The 19,091-nt window shown below is 47.7% G+C and overlaps 2 protein-coding genes and 9 non-coding genes across 11 annotated transcripts; 1 reads left to right on the top strand and 10 right to left on the bottom strand.

The window, feature by feature from the left end:
• Positions 1–602: 602 nt before the first annotated feature.
• LOC135811015 (5S ribosomal RNA) lies at positions 603–721 on the bottom strand. Its single transcript, XR_010552490.1, has one exon. It is a non-coding gene; the product is annotated as a 5S ribosomal RNA (ribosomal RNA).
• A 617-nt stretch (positions 722–1,338) lies between these two features.
• Positions 1,339–1,457, bottom strand: LOC135811081 (5S ribosomal RNA). Its single transcript, XR_010552549.1, has one exon. It is a non-coding gene; the product is annotated as a 5S ribosomal RNA (ribosomal RNA).
• Positions 1,458–2,080: 623 nt separating this feature from the next.
• On the bottom strand, positions 2,081–2,199 carry LOC135811069 (5S ribosomal RNA). Its single transcript, XR_010552540.1, has one exon. It is a non-coding gene; the product is annotated as a 5S ribosomal RNA (ribosomal RNA).
• Positions 2,200–2,821: 622 nt separating this feature from the next.
• On the bottom strand, positions 2,822–2,940 carry LOC135811068 (5S ribosomal RNA). The gene has a single exon (XR_010552539.1). It is a non-coding gene; the product is annotated as a 5S ribosomal RNA (ribosomal RNA).
• A 623-nt stretch (positions 2,941–3,563) lies between these two features.
• Positions 3,564–3,682, bottom strand: LOC135811058 (5S ribosomal RNA). Its single transcript, XR_010552529.1, has one exon. It is a non-coding gene; the product is annotated as a 5S ribosomal RNA (ribosomal RNA).
• A 617-nt stretch (positions 3,683–4,299) lies between these two features.
• On the bottom strand, positions 4,300–4,418 carry LOC135811046 (5S ribosomal RNA). Its single transcript, XR_010552518.1, has one exon. It is a non-coding gene; the product is annotated as a 5S ribosomal RNA (ribosomal RNA).
• A 623-nt stretch (positions 4,419–5,041) lies between these two features.
• Positions 5,042–5,160, bottom strand: LOC135811009 (5S ribosomal RNA). Its single transcript, XR_010552484.1, has one exon. It is a non-coding gene; the product is annotated as a 5S ribosomal RNA (ribosomal RNA).
• A 622-nt stretch (positions 5,161–5,782) lies between these two features.
• On the bottom strand, positions 5,783–5,901 carry LOC135811067 (5S ribosomal RNA). Its single transcript, XR_010552538.1, has one exon. It is a non-coding gene; the product is annotated as a 5S ribosomal RNA (ribosomal RNA).
• A 1,155-nt stretch (positions 5,902–7,056) lies between these two features.
• Positions 7,057–7,175, bottom strand: LOC135811071 (5S ribosomal RNA). The gene has a single exon (XR_010552542.1). It is a non-coding gene; the product is annotated as a 5S ribosomal RNA (ribosomal RNA).
• Positions 7,176–9,324: 2,149 nt separating this feature from the next.
• LOC135809486 (cysteine dioxygenase type 1-like) lies at positions 9,325–14,590 on the bottom strand. The gene is made up of 5 exons (XM_065322843.1): positions 14,229–14,590; positions 14,078–14,155; positions 13,798–13,973; positions 12,240–12,421; positions 9,325–10,237 (listed from the first exon to the last, which is right to left on the bottom strand). The coding sequence occupies exons 1-5, from the start codon at positions 14,387–14,389 to the stop codon at positions 10,220–10,222; spliced, it is 615 nt and encodes a 204-aa protein (XP_065178915.1). The 5' UTR covers positions 14,390–14,590; the 3' UTR covers positions 9,325–10,219.
• Positions 14,591–15,039: 449 nt separating this feature from the next.
• On the top strand, positions 15,040–17,961 carry LOC135809487 (signal peptidase complex subunit 1-like). Its single transcript, XM_065322844.1, has 4 exons — positions 15,040–15,198; positions 15,277–15,336; positions 16,087–16,173; positions 17,643–17,961. The coding sequence occupies exons 1-4, from the start codon at positions 15,151–15,153 to the stop codon at positions 17,748–17,750; spliced, it is 303 nt and encodes a 100-aa protein (XP_065178916.1). The 5' UTR covers positions 15,040–15,150; the 3' UTR covers positions 17,751–17,961.
• The last annotated feature ends 1,130 nt before the right edge of the window (positions 17,962–19,091 follow it).

The following is a 19,091-nucleotide window of genomic DNA, read 5'->3' as shown; positions in this document are numbered from 1 at the left end:
CCTTTTATACAAGATTCGTCGTCACTGCATGTTCACTCCCCGGCTCCTCAGTGTCCATGGCCGCTATCACTGTGACAAGCTTTTCACCTTTGGCAAACTGGATTCTGGTCAGTGCAACATGACAAAGTAATGATTCCCCCCATCATGGCTGATGATGGGCATACTCAGTTCCGAGTGCCCATCTGCATGCGATGCCCGGAGAGGCCGGGGAGGGAACGGGAGAGGGGAAGGCACAAAGCCTGCCCAAAGCACCAGCACATCATCATCGCGGCACCCACGGTGACCACTCAGTCACTGACCAGACACACAGTCATGTGGGATTTAGCCAACCACTCACCCCACCAGGGTCAAGCTGGCTGTAGTTGCTTACAAAAGTGTAGTCAGTGTGTCAGTGCATGATCATCGGAAAAACGGTTTGGTATCCGGAGCTCCGGAGGGGACAAAGCTCAAAAAAGAAGGAAAGAAAAGCTGGCCCGAACGACCGCCGAACCACCCACCGACGCGCGCCAGAGCTACACTACTTGAACTACACTGTAGTAGAGAGAAGAAGAAAAACGTCATGAAAACTGAGAAGAAAAGAAAAGAAAAAGAAAAAGAAAAAAAGTCTACAGCACGAGGTATTCCCAGGCGGTCACCCATCCAAGTACTAACCTCGCCCGACGTTGCTTGACTTCGGTGATCGGACGAGAACCGGTATTTTCAACGTGGTATGGCCGTAGACATCCTTCTCCAGTTGATGACTCCTTTTATACAAGATTCGTCGTCACTGCATGTTCACTCCCCGGCTCCTCTGTGTCCATGACCGCTATCACTGTGACAAGCTTTTCACCTTTGGCAAACTGGATTCTGGTCAGTGCAACATGACAAAGTAATGATTCCCCCCATCATGGCTGATGATGGGCATACTCAGTTCCGAGTGCCCATCTGCATGGGATGCCCGGAGAGGCCGGGGAGGGAACGGGAGAGGGGAAGGCACAAAGCCTGCCCAAAGCACCAGCACATCATCATCGCGGCACCCACGGTGACCACTCAGTCACTGACCAGACACACAGTCATGTGGGATTTAGCCAACCACTCACCCCACCAGGGTCAAGCTGGCTGTAGTTGCTTACAAAAGTGTAGTCAGTGTGTCAGTGCATGATCATCGGAAAAACGGTTTGGTATCCGGAGCTCCGGAGGGGACAAAGCTCAAAAAAGAAGGAAAGAAAAGCTGGCCCGAACGACCGCCGAACCACCCACCGACGCGCGCCAGAGCTACACTACTTGAACTACACTGTAGTTGAGAGAAGAAGAAAAACGTCATGAAAACTGAGAAGAAAAGAAAAGAAAAAGAAAAAAAGTCTACAGCACGAGGTATTCCCAGGCGGTCACCCATCCAAGTACTAACCTCGCCCGACGTTGCTTGACTTCGGTGATCGGACGAGAACCGGTATTTTCAACGTGGTATGGCCGTAGACATCCTTCTCCAGTTGATGACTCCTTTTATACAAGATTCGTCGTCACTGCATGTTCACTCCCCGGCTCCTCAGTGTCCATGGCCGCTATCACTGTGACAAGCTTTTCACCTTTGGCAAACTGGATTCTGGTCAGTGCAACATGACAAAGTAATGATTCCCCCCATCATGGCTGATGATGGGCATACTCAGTTCCGAGTGCCCATCTGCATGGGATGCCCGGAGAGGCCGGGGAGGGAACGGGAGAGGGGAAGGCACAAAGCCTGCCCAAAGCACCAGCACATCATCATCGCGGCACCCACGGTGACCACTCAGTCACTGACCAGACACACAGTCATGTGGGATTTAGCCAACCACTCACCCCACCAGGGTCAAGCTGGCTGTAGTTGCTTACAAAAGTGTAGTCAGTGTGTCAGTGCATGATCATCGGAAAAACGGTTTGGTATCCGGAGCTCCGGAGGGGACAAAGCTCAAAAAAGAAGGAAAGAAAAGCTGGCCCGAACGACCGCCGAACCACCCACCGACGCGCGCCAGAGCTACACTACTTGAACTACACTGTAGTTGAGAGAAGAAGAAAAACGTCATGAAAACTGAGAAGAAAAGAAAAGAAAAAGAAAAAGAAAAAAAGTCTACAGCACGAGGTATTCCCAGGCGGTCACCCATCCAAGTACTAACCTCGCCCGACGTTGCTTGACTTCGGTGATCGGACGAGAACCGGTATTTTCAACGTGGTATGGCCGTAGACATCCTTCTCCAGTTGATGACTCCTTTTATACAAGATTCGTCGTCACTGCATGTTCACTCCCCGGCTCCTCAGTGTCCATGGCCGCTATCACTGTGACAAGCTTTTCACCTTTGGCAAACTGGATTCTGGTCAGTGCAACATGACAAAGTAATCATTCCCCCCATCATGGCTGATGATGGGCATACTCAGTTCCGAGTGCCCATCTGCATGGGATGCCCGGAGAGGCCGGGGAGGGAACGGGAGAGGGGAAGGCACAAAGCCTGCCCAAAGCACCAGCACATCATCATCGCGGCACCCACGGTGACCACTCAGTCACTGACCAGACACACAGTCATGTGGGATTTAGTCAACCACTCACCCCACCAGGGTCAAGCTGGCTGTAGTTGCTTACAAAAGTGTAGTCAGTGTGTCAGTGCATGATCATCGGAAAAACGGTTTGGTATCCGGAGCTCCGGAGGGGACAAAGCTCAAAAAGAAGGAAAGAAAAGCTGGCCCGAACGACCGCCGAACCACCCACCGACGCGCGCCAGAGCTACACTACTTGAACTACACTGTAGTAGAGAGAAGAAGAAAAACGTCATGAAAACTGAGAAGAAAAGAAAAGAAAAAGAAAAAGAAAAAAAGTCTACAGCACGAGGTATTCCCAGGCGGTCACCCATCCAAGTACTAACCTCGCCCGACGTTGCTTGACTTCGGTGATCGGACGAGATCCGGTATTTTCAACGTGGTATGGCCGTAGACATCCTTCTCCAGTTGATGACTCCTTTTATACAAGATTCGTCGTCACTGCATGTTCACTCCCCGGCTCCTCAGTGTCCATGGCCGCTATCACTGTGACAAGCTTTTCACCTTTGGCAAACTGGATTCTGGTCAGTGCAACATGACAAAGTAACGATTCCCCCCATCATGGCTGATGATGGGCATACTCAGTTCCGAGTGCCCATCTGCATGGGATGTCCGGAGAGGCCGGGGAGGGAACGGGAGAGGGGAAGGCACAAAGCCTGCCCAAAGCACCAGCACATCATCATCGCGGCACCCACGGTGACCACTCAGTCACTGACCAGACACACAGTCATGTGGGATTTAGCCAACCACTCACCCCACCAGGGTCAAGCTGGCTGTAGTTGCTTACAAAAGTGTAGTCAGTGTGTCAGTGCATGATCATCGGAAAAACGGTTTGGTATCCGGAGCTCCGGAGGGGACAAAGCTCAAAAAAGAAGGAAAGAAAAGCTGGCCCGAACGACCGCCGAACCACCCACCGACGCGCGCCAGAGCTACACTACTTGAACTACACTGTAGTAGAGAGAAGAAGAAAAACGTCATGAAAACTGAGAAGAAAAGAAAAGAAAAAGAAAAAGAAAAAAAGTCTACAGCACGAGGTATTCCCAGGCGGTCACCCATCCAAGTACTAACCTCGCCCGACGTTGCTTGACTTCGGTGATCGGACGAGAACCGGTATTTTCAACGTGGTATGGCCGTAGACATCCTTCTCCAGTTGATGACTCCTTTTATACAAGATTCGTCGTCACTGCATGTTCACTCCCCGGCTCCTCTGTGTCCATGACCGCTATCACTGTGACAAGCTTTTCACCTTTGGCAAACTGGATTCTGGTCAGTGCAACATGACAAAGTAATGATTCCCCCCATCATGGCTGATGATGGGCATACTCAGTTCCGAGTGCCCATCTGCATGGGATGCCCGGAGAGGCCGGGGAGGGAACGGGAGAGGGGAAGGCACAAAGCCTGCCCAAAGCACCAGCACATCATCATCGCGGCACCCACGGTGACCACTCAGTCACTGACCAGACACACAGTCATGTGGGATTTAGCCAACCACTCACCCCACCAGGGTCAAGCTGGCTGTAGTTGCTTACAAAAGTGTAGTCAGTGTGTCAGTGCATGATCATCGGAAAAACGGTTTGGTATCCGGAGCTCCGGAGGGGACAAAGCTCAAAAAAGAAGGAAAGAAAAGCTGGCCCGAACGACCGCCGAACCACCCACCGACGCGCGCCAGAGCTACACTACTTGAACTACACTGTAGTTGAGAGAAGAAGAAAAACGTCATGAAAACTGAGAAGAAAAGAAAAGAAAAAGAAAAAAAGTCTACAGCACGAGGTATTCCCAGGCGGTCACCCATCCAAGTACTAACCTCGCCCGACGTTGCTTGACTTCGGTGATCGGACGAGAACCGGTATTTTCAACGTGGTATGGCCGTAGACATCCTTCTCCAGTTGATGACTCCTTTTATACAAGATTCGTCGTCACTGCATGTTCACTCCCCGGCTCCTCAGTGTCCATGGCCGCTATCACTGTGACAAGCTTTTCACCTTTGGCAAACTGGATTCTGGTCAGTGCAACATGACAAAGTAATCATTCCCCCCATCATGGCTGATGATGGGCATACTCAGTTCCGAGTGCCCATCTGCATGGGATGCCCGGAGAGGCCGGGGAGGGAACGGGAGAGGGGAAGGCACAAAGCCTGCCCAAAGCACCAGCACATCATCATCGCGGCACCCACGGTGACCACTCAGTCACTGACCAGACACACAGTCATGTGGGATTTAGCCAACCACTCACCCCACCAGGGTCAAGCTGGCTGTAGTTGCTTACAAAAGTGTAGTCAGTGTGTCAGTGCATGATCATCGGAAAAACGGTTTGGTATCCGGAGCTCCGGAGGGGACAAAGCTCAAAAAAGAAGGAAAGAAAAGCTGGCCCGAACGACCGCCGAACCACCCACCGACGCGCGCCAGAGCTACACTACTTGAACTACACTGTAGTTGAGAGAAGAAGAAAAACGTCATGAAAACTGAGAAGAAAAGAAAAGAAAAAGAAAAAGAAAAAAAGTCTACAGCACGAGGTATTCCCAGGCGGTCACCCATCCAAGTACTAACCTCGCCCGACGTTGCTTGACTTCGGTGATCGGACGAGAACCGGTATTTTCAACGTGGTATGGCCGTAGACATCCTTCTCCAGTTGATGACTCCTTTTATACAAGATTCGTCGTCACTGCATGTTCACTCCCCGGCTCCTCAGTGTCCATGGCCGCTATCACTGTGACAAGCTTTTCACCTTTGGCAAACTGGATTCTGGTCAGTGCAACATGACAAAGTAATCATTCCCCCCATCATGGCTGATGATGGGCATACTCAGTTCCGAGTGCCCATCTGCATGGGATGCCCGGAGAGGCCGGGGAGGGAACGGGAGAGGGGAAGGCACAAAGCCTGCCCAAAGCACCAGCACATCATCATCGCGGCACCCACGGTGACCACTCAGTCACTGACCAGACACACAGTCATGTGGGATTTAGTCAACCACTCACCCCACCAGGGTCAAGCTGGCTGTAGTTGCTTACAAAAGTGTAGTCAGTGTGTCAGTGCATGATCATCGGAAAAACGGTTTGGTATCCGGAGCTCCGGAGGGGACAAAGCTCAAAAAGAAGGAAAGAAAAGCTGGCCCGAACGACCGCCGAACCACCCACCGACGCGCGCCAGAGCTACACTACTTGAACTACACTGTAGTAGAGAGAAGAAGAAAAACGTCATGAAAACTGAGAAGAAAAGAAAAGAAAAAGAAAAAGAAAAAAAGTCTACAGCACGAGGTATTCCCAGGCGGTCACCCATCCAAGTACTAACCTCGCCCGACGTTGCTTGACTTCGGTGATCGGACGAGATCCGGTATTTTCAACGTGGTATGGCCGTAGACATCCTTCTCCAGTTGATGACTCCTTTTATACAAGATTCGTCGTCACTGCATGTTCACTCCCCGGCTCCTCAGTGTCCATGGCCGCTATCACTGTGACAAGCTTTTCACCTTTGGCAAACTGGATTCTGGTCAGTGCAACATGACAAAGTAACGATTCCCCCCATCATGGCTGATGATGGGCATACTCAGTTCCGAGTGCCCATCTGCATGGGATGTCCGGAGAGGCCGGGGAGGGAACGGGAGAGGGGAAGGCACAAAGCCTGCCCAAAGCACCAGCACATCATCATCGCGGCACCCACGGTGACCACTCAGTCACTGACCAGACACACAGTCATGTGGGATTTAGCCAACCACTCACCCCACCAGGGTCAAGCTGGCTGTAGTTGCTTACAAAAGTGTAGTCAGTGTGTCAGTGCATGATCATCGGAAAAACGGTTTGGTATCCGGAGCTCCGGAGGGGACAAAGCTCAAAAAAGAAGGAAAGAAAAGCTGGCCCGAACGACCGCCGAACCACCCACCGACGCGCGCCAGAGCTACACTACTTGAACTACACTGTAGTTGAGAGAAGAAGAAAAACATCATGAAAACTGAGAAGAAAAGAAAAGAAAAAGAAAGCTGTTCGTTTTGCTACTCTTTCTTTTTCCCTCCCCTTATTTCTATTTATCGCCGTGGTTGGCAATCACCCACTCTCGTAATATTAGGGACCTTTCGCACCCCGCGTACGGATACGAAACGAATGCTGATTCGTCACCTGGGTTCGAGGATTCGTCAGAGTCCCTGCGGAGAACTCGTTTTCACGAATGGAAGCCTCTTCATTCGTGGCACGCTCCGAATCCGTCAGGTACACATTTATTTGGGTAGGTACACATGTTTTGCAAGGTACACATTTTTCCCTTGATTCCATGATCCATGCACGTGTGCGTGTAAAAACCCGTACGCCAAGCTACCGGCGCCCGCGGCCGTATTCGTAGTTGCCATGCACATTTGCATGACGACTTGCGAAACCTGAAATCTGTTTTCAACGAAACGATTACGAGCCGAATCAAACTTTCGTTTCGCATTCGTTTCGTAGCAAATGCGAAAGGTCCCTATTGGCCGGTGTTTCCGCCGAGTCTTGAGATGTTGCAATAAATAAATAAATAAATAAAAAAAGTCTACATACAGCACGAGGTATTCCCAGGCGGTCACCCATCCAAGTACTAACCTCGCCCGACGTTGCTTGACTTCGGTGATCGGACGAGAACCGGTATTTTCAACGTGGTATGGCCGTAGACATCCTTCTCCAGTTGATGACTCCTTTTATACAAGATTCGTCGTCACTGCATGTTCACTCCCCGGCTCCTCAGTGTCCATGGCCGCTATCACTGTGACAAGCTTTTCACCTTTGGCAAACTGGATTCTGGTCAGTGCAACATGACAAAGTAATCATTCCCCCATCATGGCTGATGATGGTCATACTCAGTTCCGAGTCCCCATCTGCATGGGATGCCCTGCGATTTTCTTGACCCGGGTTGGTTTCAACCCCCCCCCCCCCCCCTAGGGGGGAGGGTTGAAATCAACCCGGGGCGAAATTTCAACCCGGGTCAAGCGCAATGCGTCAAGTGCACGCGCCATTCACTTTGTGCACATGGCGGGTTGAAATCTGACCCGGGTTGAAACGCCTCATGCATGATGTAAACACAGCCTATTAATAATCCAAAAGGCCCTTCGCGATCCTCATAGAAAAAAGTACTAATATAATTATAATTGTGGAAGAGAAAAAGACATATGGATACGAATTAAGAGTAACTCTCCATCACTGTAACATGATACTATAATTATACAGTCAGAAAGTGTATATAGTATCATGTTACAGTGATGGAGAGTTACTTGTAACTCGTATCCATAAATGTCTTTTTCTCTTCCACATTTATTTATGGCTCAACATCCGAGTTTCAAATTGCACACCTGATGAGCCGTCACGAACCATACGGCGAAACGTACGTCGTGTGAAACAACTTGTTTTGTAGTCAACTAGTCCATCACATTGTCATGCATGAGGAGTACTGTAGGAGTTTGGCTTTCGGCTTGTACAATTCGTTTTCGCAAAGCTTCCCTTTCGTTACTTATCTTTGATATTTATGACCCACCCAAGTTGGGTGGTGTGCTGCTTTGCTGCTTCGAATTGTAGTTAGACCGCTTTGTCAAATATCGTACTGGTCTCGTCATCGTCCAGTAACAATCGACATTCTTTGTTCCGTTGGGACTGTGGCTTTTGCTCGTTTTCGTTGCGCTTGCCTTCCCCTCTTTGGTCTTTTCCATAAGGCCACCCTTTGTTAATTCATTGTTTAACGTCCTTTTTTTCGCGAAAAGGTACGCGGGAGGGCGAAAAAAAAACAAAAGCCCATTCCAAAAACTGGAAACCCCAATCAAACATTTTGACCAGTAAAGCATGTGATATATACAATATTTCTGGGTCTAACGGCACTTGCAGGCATGGGCATAGAACAACACTCTTTGATGGTACATTGGAGCACATGCCTGATGAATCCAACAAAACAAGTACATAGCATGGAGTTAGCATGTCATGAATTCATTACATCTGGATTTTTACTAGGGCACACACCGTACGATATTTAAAAGCCAACAAAAAAAGAACACAAGACAAAGGCATGCCCGCGCCCGGGAGGCAAGATTATAAGTTTAATAAGGTCATGATCGGCACACTGTGCATGTGAAACTACACAATCATGTATTTACAACTTCGCATATTATTGGTACTACTTTCTTGTTTTTTTTTCGGTCGGAGGCAAAAAGGTACGCGGGCGCGGACGTTAAACAACGAAAAAAGAAAGGGTGGCCTAACCTTGAACCTTCCAAGTTGGAAGGCTGTCGGTTAGCGCTACGGAGATGTGTTAAAGCTAGGTGTCAGGACGTCGAATGTTTCAGTACTCTGTCAGTTTTGTGCCTAGTTATTGCACTTTCTGACTGTATATAGTATCATGTTACAGTGATGGAGAGTTACTCTTAACTCGTATCCATATGTCTTTTTCTCTTCCACATTTATTTATGGCTCAACATCCGAGTTTCATAATTATAATTGCTCGGAGCAGGCATTCAACTCTGACAATTACGTACAAGGCCCTCGGTGGGAATGTCGCTGATAGCTCCTGCGAATTAACTATTTGCTCGGAAAGTGATGCACATGTAACAATAATGTATGTGCTGGTGAAGCTAGTAATAATAATAAATAGCAACAGCAGTGGAAGTTCATACATGTACCATGCAAGAAACACCACTCTCACCCGGCGGGAGTGACTTGCAAATGGACAGTCCTTTCTCAGAATCATCATCTGGGGACCCAACCCTACTCTGAAATCCACGGGACGCAGCCGAAACAGAAGCTCGACGACATGTCACACTCACAGTCAGAACAGAGAGGGACACTGTACATGTGCTGATGACGTTCCCTAAAACGACGTTTGAAATTGACCTACGGCAGAGAGGCCGAAGGAGCCAGCTCAACAGGGTACTGGAATGTGGAAAAGCAGCAGAACATGGCACAATGCAGGCTGAAGGTCAGCCAATATGTAGGGCTAGTTAGGCTCCCTGGGGGAGAATTAGAAAAATTAATGATGACAAGCGGAACTAGAGCGGTTGCTAGCTTCTGAAAATGTGCACGTGTACTCAACCACTTGACTTGGTGTGCGCTGTGGAGCTAAAACCCACGGTCAGCACAAAATAACGAGACGGGATTAGAAAAAAAACAAAAACAAAAAACAGAGACATCACCCTACATTGCAATTGGGAAAGCATTGATCATTATATAATACCGGATCTGGTTTCAAGTGCACCGGGAGTAAACGTGCTGGAACACAGTCATATACACGAATAAAAATTTGTGAAATACTGGCATGATACCAGCATCAATAGCACTGTTACAGATCTATGTCATTGGCGTACACTTGCTATTACCAGGACTAGACCGTATCAACTCAGCTGGGCTGCGGGGCAAGCACAGCTGACCACTCAAACCCATTGCAGTGCTGCAGAGGCATGCTGGCCGAGGCAAAAATAAAGCGGACTGAAACGGTGCAAACTGTAACAATGCGCGCCTCGGGGGCAGACCATACGTCGATACCATCGTGCACACGATATTGCTGTGTCGATGTGCCGCACAGAGTGGATGGCCATTATCCTCATTCGCTGCGCAGCATTGAAGTATACAACACGCCAGCGTGTGCACACTACACTGTACAACAGCAGCTAGCAGGCAGCAGCTGCTGCAAACTCGTATATACATTTAGCAAAGCAAGAGCTGGCATGACGCTGACGGCGATCATGCATCTTGACAGGGCTGCAGAGAACATGACATCAAAGAAAACACAGTTTCACTCACTGTGACCAGTGTTGGGAGCCAGCGGATGAAAAACAGAAATAGACAAAATTCAACATGAGCCGTAACAGAGGTTTCTTACACGCATAACCACCTGCATGTTTAGAACTCATGCACAAATATAACAAGTATTACTTCTACTGGGAAGCATTTCTTGCCTTCAACATTCTGTTTCGTAGTCTTGAATATACATACGTCAACACGTCTCCCTGGTATCGAAGTACATGTAATAATATTATGGTGAAGCAGACTTGCCGCCAGTGTCCAGGTCTACTTGAAACACAACCGTAAACGGTGAATAAAACTGAAACTATGTTTACTAGTACATGCCAGACGTGTTCCTGTACGAGCCCCTGTGAGGAATAGGCATCTGGTCAAACTATGGCCCTTAATATGCACGTTGTACAGATGTACGAAGTTCTGTACTAGGGCCATAGGTGTGTACATACCCGGTTGGGTGTTCATTGTGTGCTATACATGCGCGCTTGACCGATTTAGCCTCATACTTCATGGCAAATAATCGCTTTTCCAGCTTCTTCACTTTGGGATGAACTAACGACTAGCTAGATCTATGCCAGAAAAAAGTTTTCGTATGAAATGCCTTCAGGGCCGATTTCATAGTGGAAATAGCAGTAAACACAATAGCGTCCTGCACATTCAACACCCAACCGGGTCTACGAGATTCTACAAGATTATACTAGATTCTACCGGATTTCGTGCATCTGTACAACGTGCATTAAAGGCCTTCTGTAAAAGCAGAAATATTCGTCTGGAATTTAATTTCGTCTTTTTCATCCAAGGAGCTTTTGGACTAAATTAAATGTAGGACTAATGTCGATTTGCCCAGCTTTTCTATACACTCTTATGATCCATGGACGAAATTTTAACCGGATGAACTCCTTTTCTTTGGAGTTGGACGAAATTATTGACCGACGAAATTTTCTGCCTCTACAGTATTAGTATCGAGGGAGCTATCGAGTAAGTACTTGATAGTAGATGTAATGCAAATGTATGATGGTGTACACTATAGTACTAGCAAAGAAATATGCAGAGGAAACACAAATGGTGTATTTAAAAAGTGATACACTTGAACGTCTCTTATCCGGGCGCCTTGGGATCGGGCACTGCCCGTACCTCAGATTAGCCCGTATCTCAGGACAGCTTATCTACCATGTATCATAATAGTTTTTGAAGAAGTTTGTTCGGCATGTATTGCATACGTTCAGGATCCATTGATGAAAATGTGTGGATTACACAGGTTGGCAGTGACAAATAAGCACTTGCACAAACGAAAAAAAGTTCAAACCCCAAAATCGAAGCACTTTTGCCATAGTAACTCAAGCTGAAGGTGCCCGGTAGAGAGACGTGCCCGTATCTTAGGCGTCCGGATAAAGAGACGTTTGAGTGTACAATTATTTGAACTCCCAAGTAATCATGGATAAAAGGAAGGAAAAAATGCTACGAGTTATGACTGTCCAGTCCACCAATGTAACAAGATCATACAGTCAGCGAGTGCGACAAAAACTCGTAACATTTCGTCCCTCCTTTTATCCATGATAATTATAATTATTATCTTTGTAGGTCTGTCAGCTAAGACGTGACAAGAGTCATGCACAGCCGCAGTGTGTGCATACGTGACATGATTAGATGTAGTACATGTAGTCAGCAGCAGTTCACTGCTTTGCATGCAAGGCAGAGATATAAAACACGCGCAAAAATCTATCAAGTGTTCGCCAAGCTATCGAGCTTCGGAGAAGCAAGCGAGTATCCGTCTGCCCGATGTACTCGTTGCACCCCTAGTGCTAACTTACCAACAGTTCTCGATTGTAGACAGTGTCTGGTCCTGCGTAGGATTTGAGTGTAATACCCCCCCCCCCCCCCGAGACACACACAATGGGAAGCATGTGCAGCAGTAAGCGCATCATATTTGGCAGAGCAAAAATAAAACTACCCAACAACTCACCTCAGGTTTACAGCTTGGCGCAGTTCTACCAGCGAAGTTACAGAAGGTAAGCCGACACGTACGCTCATGGCCGGTTCGCTCATCAAATGTTTTGCACATGTCGAAAGGTGGTGAGTATAGGTGGAGCGAAATCGCTTTTCTTGTGTGACTGGCATTTTCCACTCGGTGGATGCCCATCGAATCTGCAATCATGGAAAAGAAACAAGGGCAGGGCAGATCTAGAGACAGAACAATGAGCAACTCAACATGACTCACTGGGGAGCATGGGCTGCATACGCCACTATACACATCCACACCTGCCTGGCACCCAGGACCCAGTGGCAAAGTGCACCAGCTACTGTGACTGTGTTAGATCTCATAGCATTGTACATGACTGTATTGGTAGTGCAGGCATGTGCCCATCACACTCAGCACTAACACTGCTGGCATTACAGTAGACCAAGTACTCCCCTTATGCAGTTATGGCACTAGTTACGCTGCTGCTGCTCATGAGGCATGACTGATTGAGTAGGTGTGACTGACCCTGTGCCTGGGGTACAGGGTAGCTACAGAGGTTATACAATGTGCAGCCACTGTCACTGCCAATGAGACTCCAGCGCTGCAGCAGTGGTTGCATAACAACCAGCACTGCAGTCGCATTGCTCTGTGCACTTCCTACACACACACACAGGGCTAGACCAACCCAATGGGCTGGACATGGCAAACACCCCAGTCAGTATCCACATTCTTCATCCGCTGCACACCACCCGGCCTATACCCTGAGCAGCTGTTGTAGGTACAAGCAGCTGCTGTGGGTAACATCAGCTGTTAGGGCCAACACATTACATGTAAATAGTCAGTGAATTGCCAGGAGTATTTGTGTGTAAGAGTTGTGGACTAGCAGAAAACCTGGTCGACTTCACAAGACACAGGCAAGGGATGCCAGTTCACCCCTTCTGCGAAAAAGTAGAACAGCCATTAAATGTTTAAAAAACACACACACACAACAGCAAAATAGTCTACAAAGCACTGCAAGTGCTATTTACGCCTGAGAGGCAGGCACACAGAGTGCTATGAAGTATGATCCTGTGCTGGGCACTTTCTCCGCCTAAAGGGCTAAAGCATGGGATTATGGGTGTATGTTCTCAGTGGTACATATCAGTCCAAGAGCACAAAGGTCATTCATTACACAGCGTAGGGCTTCACAAGAGCCCATGATCACCCTGGTCCCATGCCGCATGCTGTCCCACGCAACAAACACATTTGAAAGAAAGGAACCAGAGCTGTGTGTAACAACGTAACTAAATTTTACATCATAAAGTCGTTAGTGACGTGAGTTGAAAACAAATCCAAGACCAAACAATACACCCTGCATCGTGTTCTAGCTTCGATGAGCACAACGTACACAATCATACACTTTTAGGTCGAGTCCGTAACACGGTACGTAATCCAGACTACACACAGTGACACCATTCATATCCGGAGCATTCCTTTTGTTCAGAAAACGATATACATGTACACTGCAGTACTGGCCACATGTTTTCGCGACGGACATAAAAAAAATGCAACAACGACTTACCATTGATATACGCAACGCTTCCTTCAGCATATTCTCTGCACTCCCTCTTCTGCAACGACGCCAGTTGCTCGCTCGTACACTCTTTCTCCGTATTGGGCCAGTCAAAAACAGTCTCCTGCATGGTCCCATCCAAAATTCTCATGAAACAGTGGGAGTCTGCGTGACTGTGGATGGAGCTAAGAAATTATTGTGCAAGAGAAAAAAAAACCCAATAACAACAGTACTGCATTTCACACCGATCACATGTGCACAATAGCCACCGAACCGTCAGAACTCTTACCTGCCCTGATCTTCTCCCCAGCACAATACAATCAAATTGAAATTGCCATTGCCACGATCAACCAGGGTACGAGTGTACCTGTATACCAAGCAAACAAACTCTCCAGCATCAGAAACTGCTCACGAAAACAAAACAGAACACCGAGCAATACCTGTGTGGATCCCACTTGCAAAATCGTTCATACTCCTCAGGCTTAGCCTCGTATTTCTCCATCAGCCATTTAACTCTCTCTACATCTGCACATGTGCCAGATAGCTCCTGGTGCAACGCAGATATCAGATCATCCAAAGTTGATGGAACTTTCAGATCCATGACAAATATTGTTCCCGAAAGGAAATTGGGAGAATTATAATCAAGGAAGGAAATGCCTACGATAACTCTTAGCAAGACTGGACCAGTTGTTGACGAAAAATCGAACTCTTGCTTGATTGTGTCACTCGAACTACAAACTAAACGTTACTTTGCAACAACAAGTCCTGAGTGAAGTCGCTTTGCCGTCTTTTGTCTTTTGATCTTCCTGGCAGTTAATGTTTGTCACTGGTCACCAGGTCACGGGACGGGAGGCCAGCTCACGCTGAGCTAGCTTAGGCGCTAGGCGCCTACATCATGTACATGTACATGAGAGCGCTAACCACGGACGTACACGCAGAGGCAGTCGCTAGTCGATCGAATGAGACGATCACCGGTGCACCAAGCTCGATCACATGATTGCGCTGACGCTGAATCGGCCGATCGCGGCGCTAAATCTAGCCTATGCTCTAGGCCTAGGCCAGAGGGGCGCCGGCGCCGGGCCTAGGCCTAGCGCCTGGCTGCGGCGGCTAGTACATAGTGCACCAAGCGGCCACCGGTAAAATATTAGCGTCGTTCATTATCTCATTGATGACGTAGTTCTGTCGACATAATTATTTTTATGTTGTTCAGTTTCTCTGATCTGACTGTCGGTAGCTAGCTGTAGCTAGCTAGCTGTGAAGTAGTTCGAGACAGGACATCATTTTTTGCAGTTGTGGGTGAAATTAAAAATTTCGGTGTTCAGAATCAGTATCCATACAAGTAGATTTGTTGAGTCATAAGCAATGTATCTCCCTGCATTTATCGTAGATCGTATTCCAGATCTATATCTGGTAAGGGATCCTGCTAACGTCGTTTGACTTCGACGAAATCCACCTTCAAATAATCCTGGTTCTGCGTTTGCCTTTCAGGACTTCGAAGGGCAAAGACTAGCTGAGCAGCTTTATCAGTGGATAATAGTATCTTTCTCTGTACGTAGATATAATGCTGTTGAATTCGCATAAGGCAGTACTAGCAACTCTTCTCCTGGGCCTGGCTATTGCATTCAACACACGCCGTCCAAGAAAAAACGTGCTTTTCGAATTGCATTGTAATGTTTTGTATTCCAGGTGATGAAACCTGTGTGCCCTTGTGTCCGCCATTCTGACTGTACATAGTTCGTGTGGGGTATGATGTACATGTATGTGCTTGTCACATTTTGTGTTCTCTTCTGTACACATGCATTGATATAACCAAGGGTATATACACAAGAGTATGCAACCGAGATCTCCTTTCTATGGGTTAGATGCGTGGCACATTGCCTTCATTACATCATGCGGTTTCATTGGCAAACTGAGGAAAAATCATGCACCCAGAATTTGCAGTCTGTGATCTAGCGAATCGAGCAAAGCCGGGTGTGCTGTTACGAGAAATCGTGGATTTGGTGCATGGGTACGGCGCTGAGTGAATGCTAGCACATATGAACATGCACCCACCATACACACTCGTGCACGCACACACACACACACACTCGTGCACACACACACATGCGCACATACACTATGCACACACACGCATGCACATACCTATCACCGTCCTCATGGTCTTTGTTTGTATACGACTGTGTCTTTTTTGTCGGGCCGTGCATGTGATTTGGAACTTTGGATGTGTGTGTGTGTGTGTGTGTGTGTGTATTTGTTTGCGTGTGTGCACTTTATTCTGTTCCAATATTGCTAACACAGATTGTTGGGTTTCTATGGGGCTTCTACTGTCAGCAGTTTAGCCAGACACTGTACGTGTTGGCTGCCGGTATTATCCTGTCATGTTTGGTAAGTAGTGCTTTTACCTGGTATACGGCTGCGCCATGAGATAGTATAGTGAGTAGCCTTCTCAAACTCTTTTTGCCCCCCCCCCCCCCCCTCTCCTTCAGACGCTTGCGTAGCTATTGTTTCTAGTTGTGATCACTCGCAGATGTGTGTGCTCGTGTTCGTGCATTAGAGATAAGATAAAACAACCTTGCATATCACAACAACGAGTTTGACGGCTAGTTTCTGTTGCAAGTCCTTTCCGAAGATCGGGTTTAGAGACAGATTGAATATACAGTAAAACCTGGCCTAACCGGACACCCTTGGTGCACAGCGGAAACTCTCCTGCTATGCAGGAATCCGCTCGATCCAGGGACGCATGTTCGATCCACAGCACGTCGGTGCATGAAAACTTGTCCGTTTAATACAGGATTCTGCTTGTTACAGGGTCCGGCAAACACAGGTTTTACTGTGCATTGTAGTGGCTTGTTCTTTCTTACGTGCAATCTCCACTGTACACGATGTATTCACTCGTATGGTACAAGTACATGTATGATACTTGGCATGGCTTGTTCTAGTGTGTCACTCACCTGGACGAGACCTACAGTACTGTTGGTCGCCGAAGAACTGGGGGGGGGGGGGGGGTCAGCCTCCTAGCCCAGACTGTTCTTATATCCATGTACTACAGTCTACTGTAAGATCAGTAATGTTAACGAACATTCTAATGAGTTAACGAATTTGAAAGCAACGTTAACGTTTGAAATTGTTATGTGCAAAACGATATGTACATGTACAGTCATTTGCCTGTTTTGAGACAGAATTCGGTAGAATTTCACCTCGCTAACCCACAAAAATCCGGAGATCGTTAACTTTAATTGACGTTAAAATACCTGGTCTTACAGTATGCACAGTTGAGTCACCGTGTATACATTGGTATGCTGTGCTTGGTGAAATTCTAGCCTGGTCGTTCTTCGGCGCTCCGTTCTCAGGTTCTTCGGCGCCCGACAGTACTGTATCACTGCATGCATACATGCATGGTAGTGTCCAGTATTGAGTTGGTGGAAGTGGCATTTTCATGTGCGGTGCCTGGCATCAAATTTCTGATGCGAATGAGAAATCACTGCCGCGACTTGTAAAGTAGGACAAAGTGCATTCTGCACTGGATCATGCCCTGAAAGGCTGAAGGCTGGATGGGCTAACTTAGGACGAGGTACCGCAGGGCACTCACTGCTAAGCCTGTAGCTATGTATATTTTAGCTACATAATTATACTAGTATGTTGATGTGCGAATGGCGTTGAATTCCTTTAGAAAAGCGATCCTGTCAGCTTTTCTACTATTGCAGTTTTCAATGTGACACGACATGTCCATGAGTCGCTTGTTCATCCATGTTCACAACTTCCCCTCACTGCTGATTCCAACTGGTATCGTTCAATGTTCTAGTTTTCCTAACTCGTAGCCATTGTCTCTGGTATTTCTGGCGCTGTTCTTGCAGCTTGTTCTTCCACCATGGCCCATGTTCCGCCGTAACCCCGTCCAGTGGGCGCCGTCTCCGCTAGATGTTGATTCACGACCGAGCGGCAAGCGGCGTGGAAAGCGGTGACACCTTTTCCTGCCCACACGTCCCGCCTGCCCAGCCCGCTCTTTATTTGGAAATTCTCAATGCTCGACTTGACGGTTGCTACTTGTTTTAACGCCTTCATTTGCTTCTACTCTGTGAACTGTCAGGTGTGTTGGAGCACTGTGTTTTAAAACTGAATGATCTCCATATTCCATACTCCACATACTCTGATCAATACATGCTCATCAATCGACTACTAGCATGTTGACTGATGTTGATTACATGCCTGAGTAGACAGTAGCAGCGTAAATACTCCATCAGAGAGCACTATGCCGCTGTCTTGAAGTGGCTGTCCTCAGCTGGCACCACTGCAGCAGAATCTAGTGTGGAGTGTATGCATGGCACAGGCTACCACATAGGTGGCTGCAACCTCTGCGTTTCTGCTCAGCGGCCCAGTCCACATGCAGTAGTCCTCCGTAACATGTTCTACTGCTTAGCACCTTGCTTGATTGTTGCTCTGGTTAGTCGGTGGACACTCACCACCTGCATACTACAACATTACTCTGATTGCCAATGTTCTGACAAAAGAAGGAATAATGGAAACTGAGTAGAAACTTCAAAACAGCTGGCGAAATTCTTTCGAAGTAAAAGGTGAATTCCAAGTCAGAGATGGAGTCTCCTAGGGGAACCATATTAAATTTTACTGCATGGCGATGTTGAGAAAGTGAACTTGATCAGATTAGTTGATGCTTGCACGCAGCTACATATCTGTCTGTGTGACTATGCACGCCAGTAGGCTAGTGGTCAGCGTGGCACAATGCCTGCGTGCCTGTGACAGGTCGCTGACAGGATGCCATGCTCTCCCGCACACGTGTGTCCTGTCACCTGGTCACTCGCAGTCTCGCTCTCTCCGACTTGGGTGATATGGGGTGACATAGTCTAGACTGAATGACAGTACATTGTACATACTTCACAGTAAACGCTATTACTTATTAGTGCAATAATAAGACGGCGTGCTGTGCAGCTGCAGTGCATGCATGCATTCTACAGTCATGCACATGTAGATCTGACATGGGTCTACCACGCAGACATAGTAGTGTACAATCATACCAAGAGTACATAACCCCTGCTGCTGGATCAGGCGTTGCACACTCTGGGGGATTATGTACTCTTGGGGGTTATGTACTCTTGATCATACTATAGTCCAGTCCTGTAATACGGTACATGTACTCGAGGGCAGTTGAGTCATGCTAGCCCAGCTTCCATCATCCAGGTCACCATGTGTACCACAATGTTGTCATTGCTGGTACCGTAATCTCGCGCATATAAGACCATGGTCTTATAATCGAAAAGTCGCTGTTTTCTGTCCTTTCACAAGTGCAG

This window comes from Sycon ciliatum, chromosome 2, assembly GCF_964019385.1.
Source record: "Sycon ciliatum chromosome 2, ocSycCili1.1, whole genome shotgun sequence".
NCBI classification, from domain to species: domain Eukaryota; kingdom Metazoa; phylum Porifera; class Calcarea; order Leucosolenida; family Sycettidae; genus Sycon; species Sycon ciliatum.
Note: the sequence above shows the minus strand (reverse complement) of the source record. Positions and strands in the feature narration are given on the sequence as shown.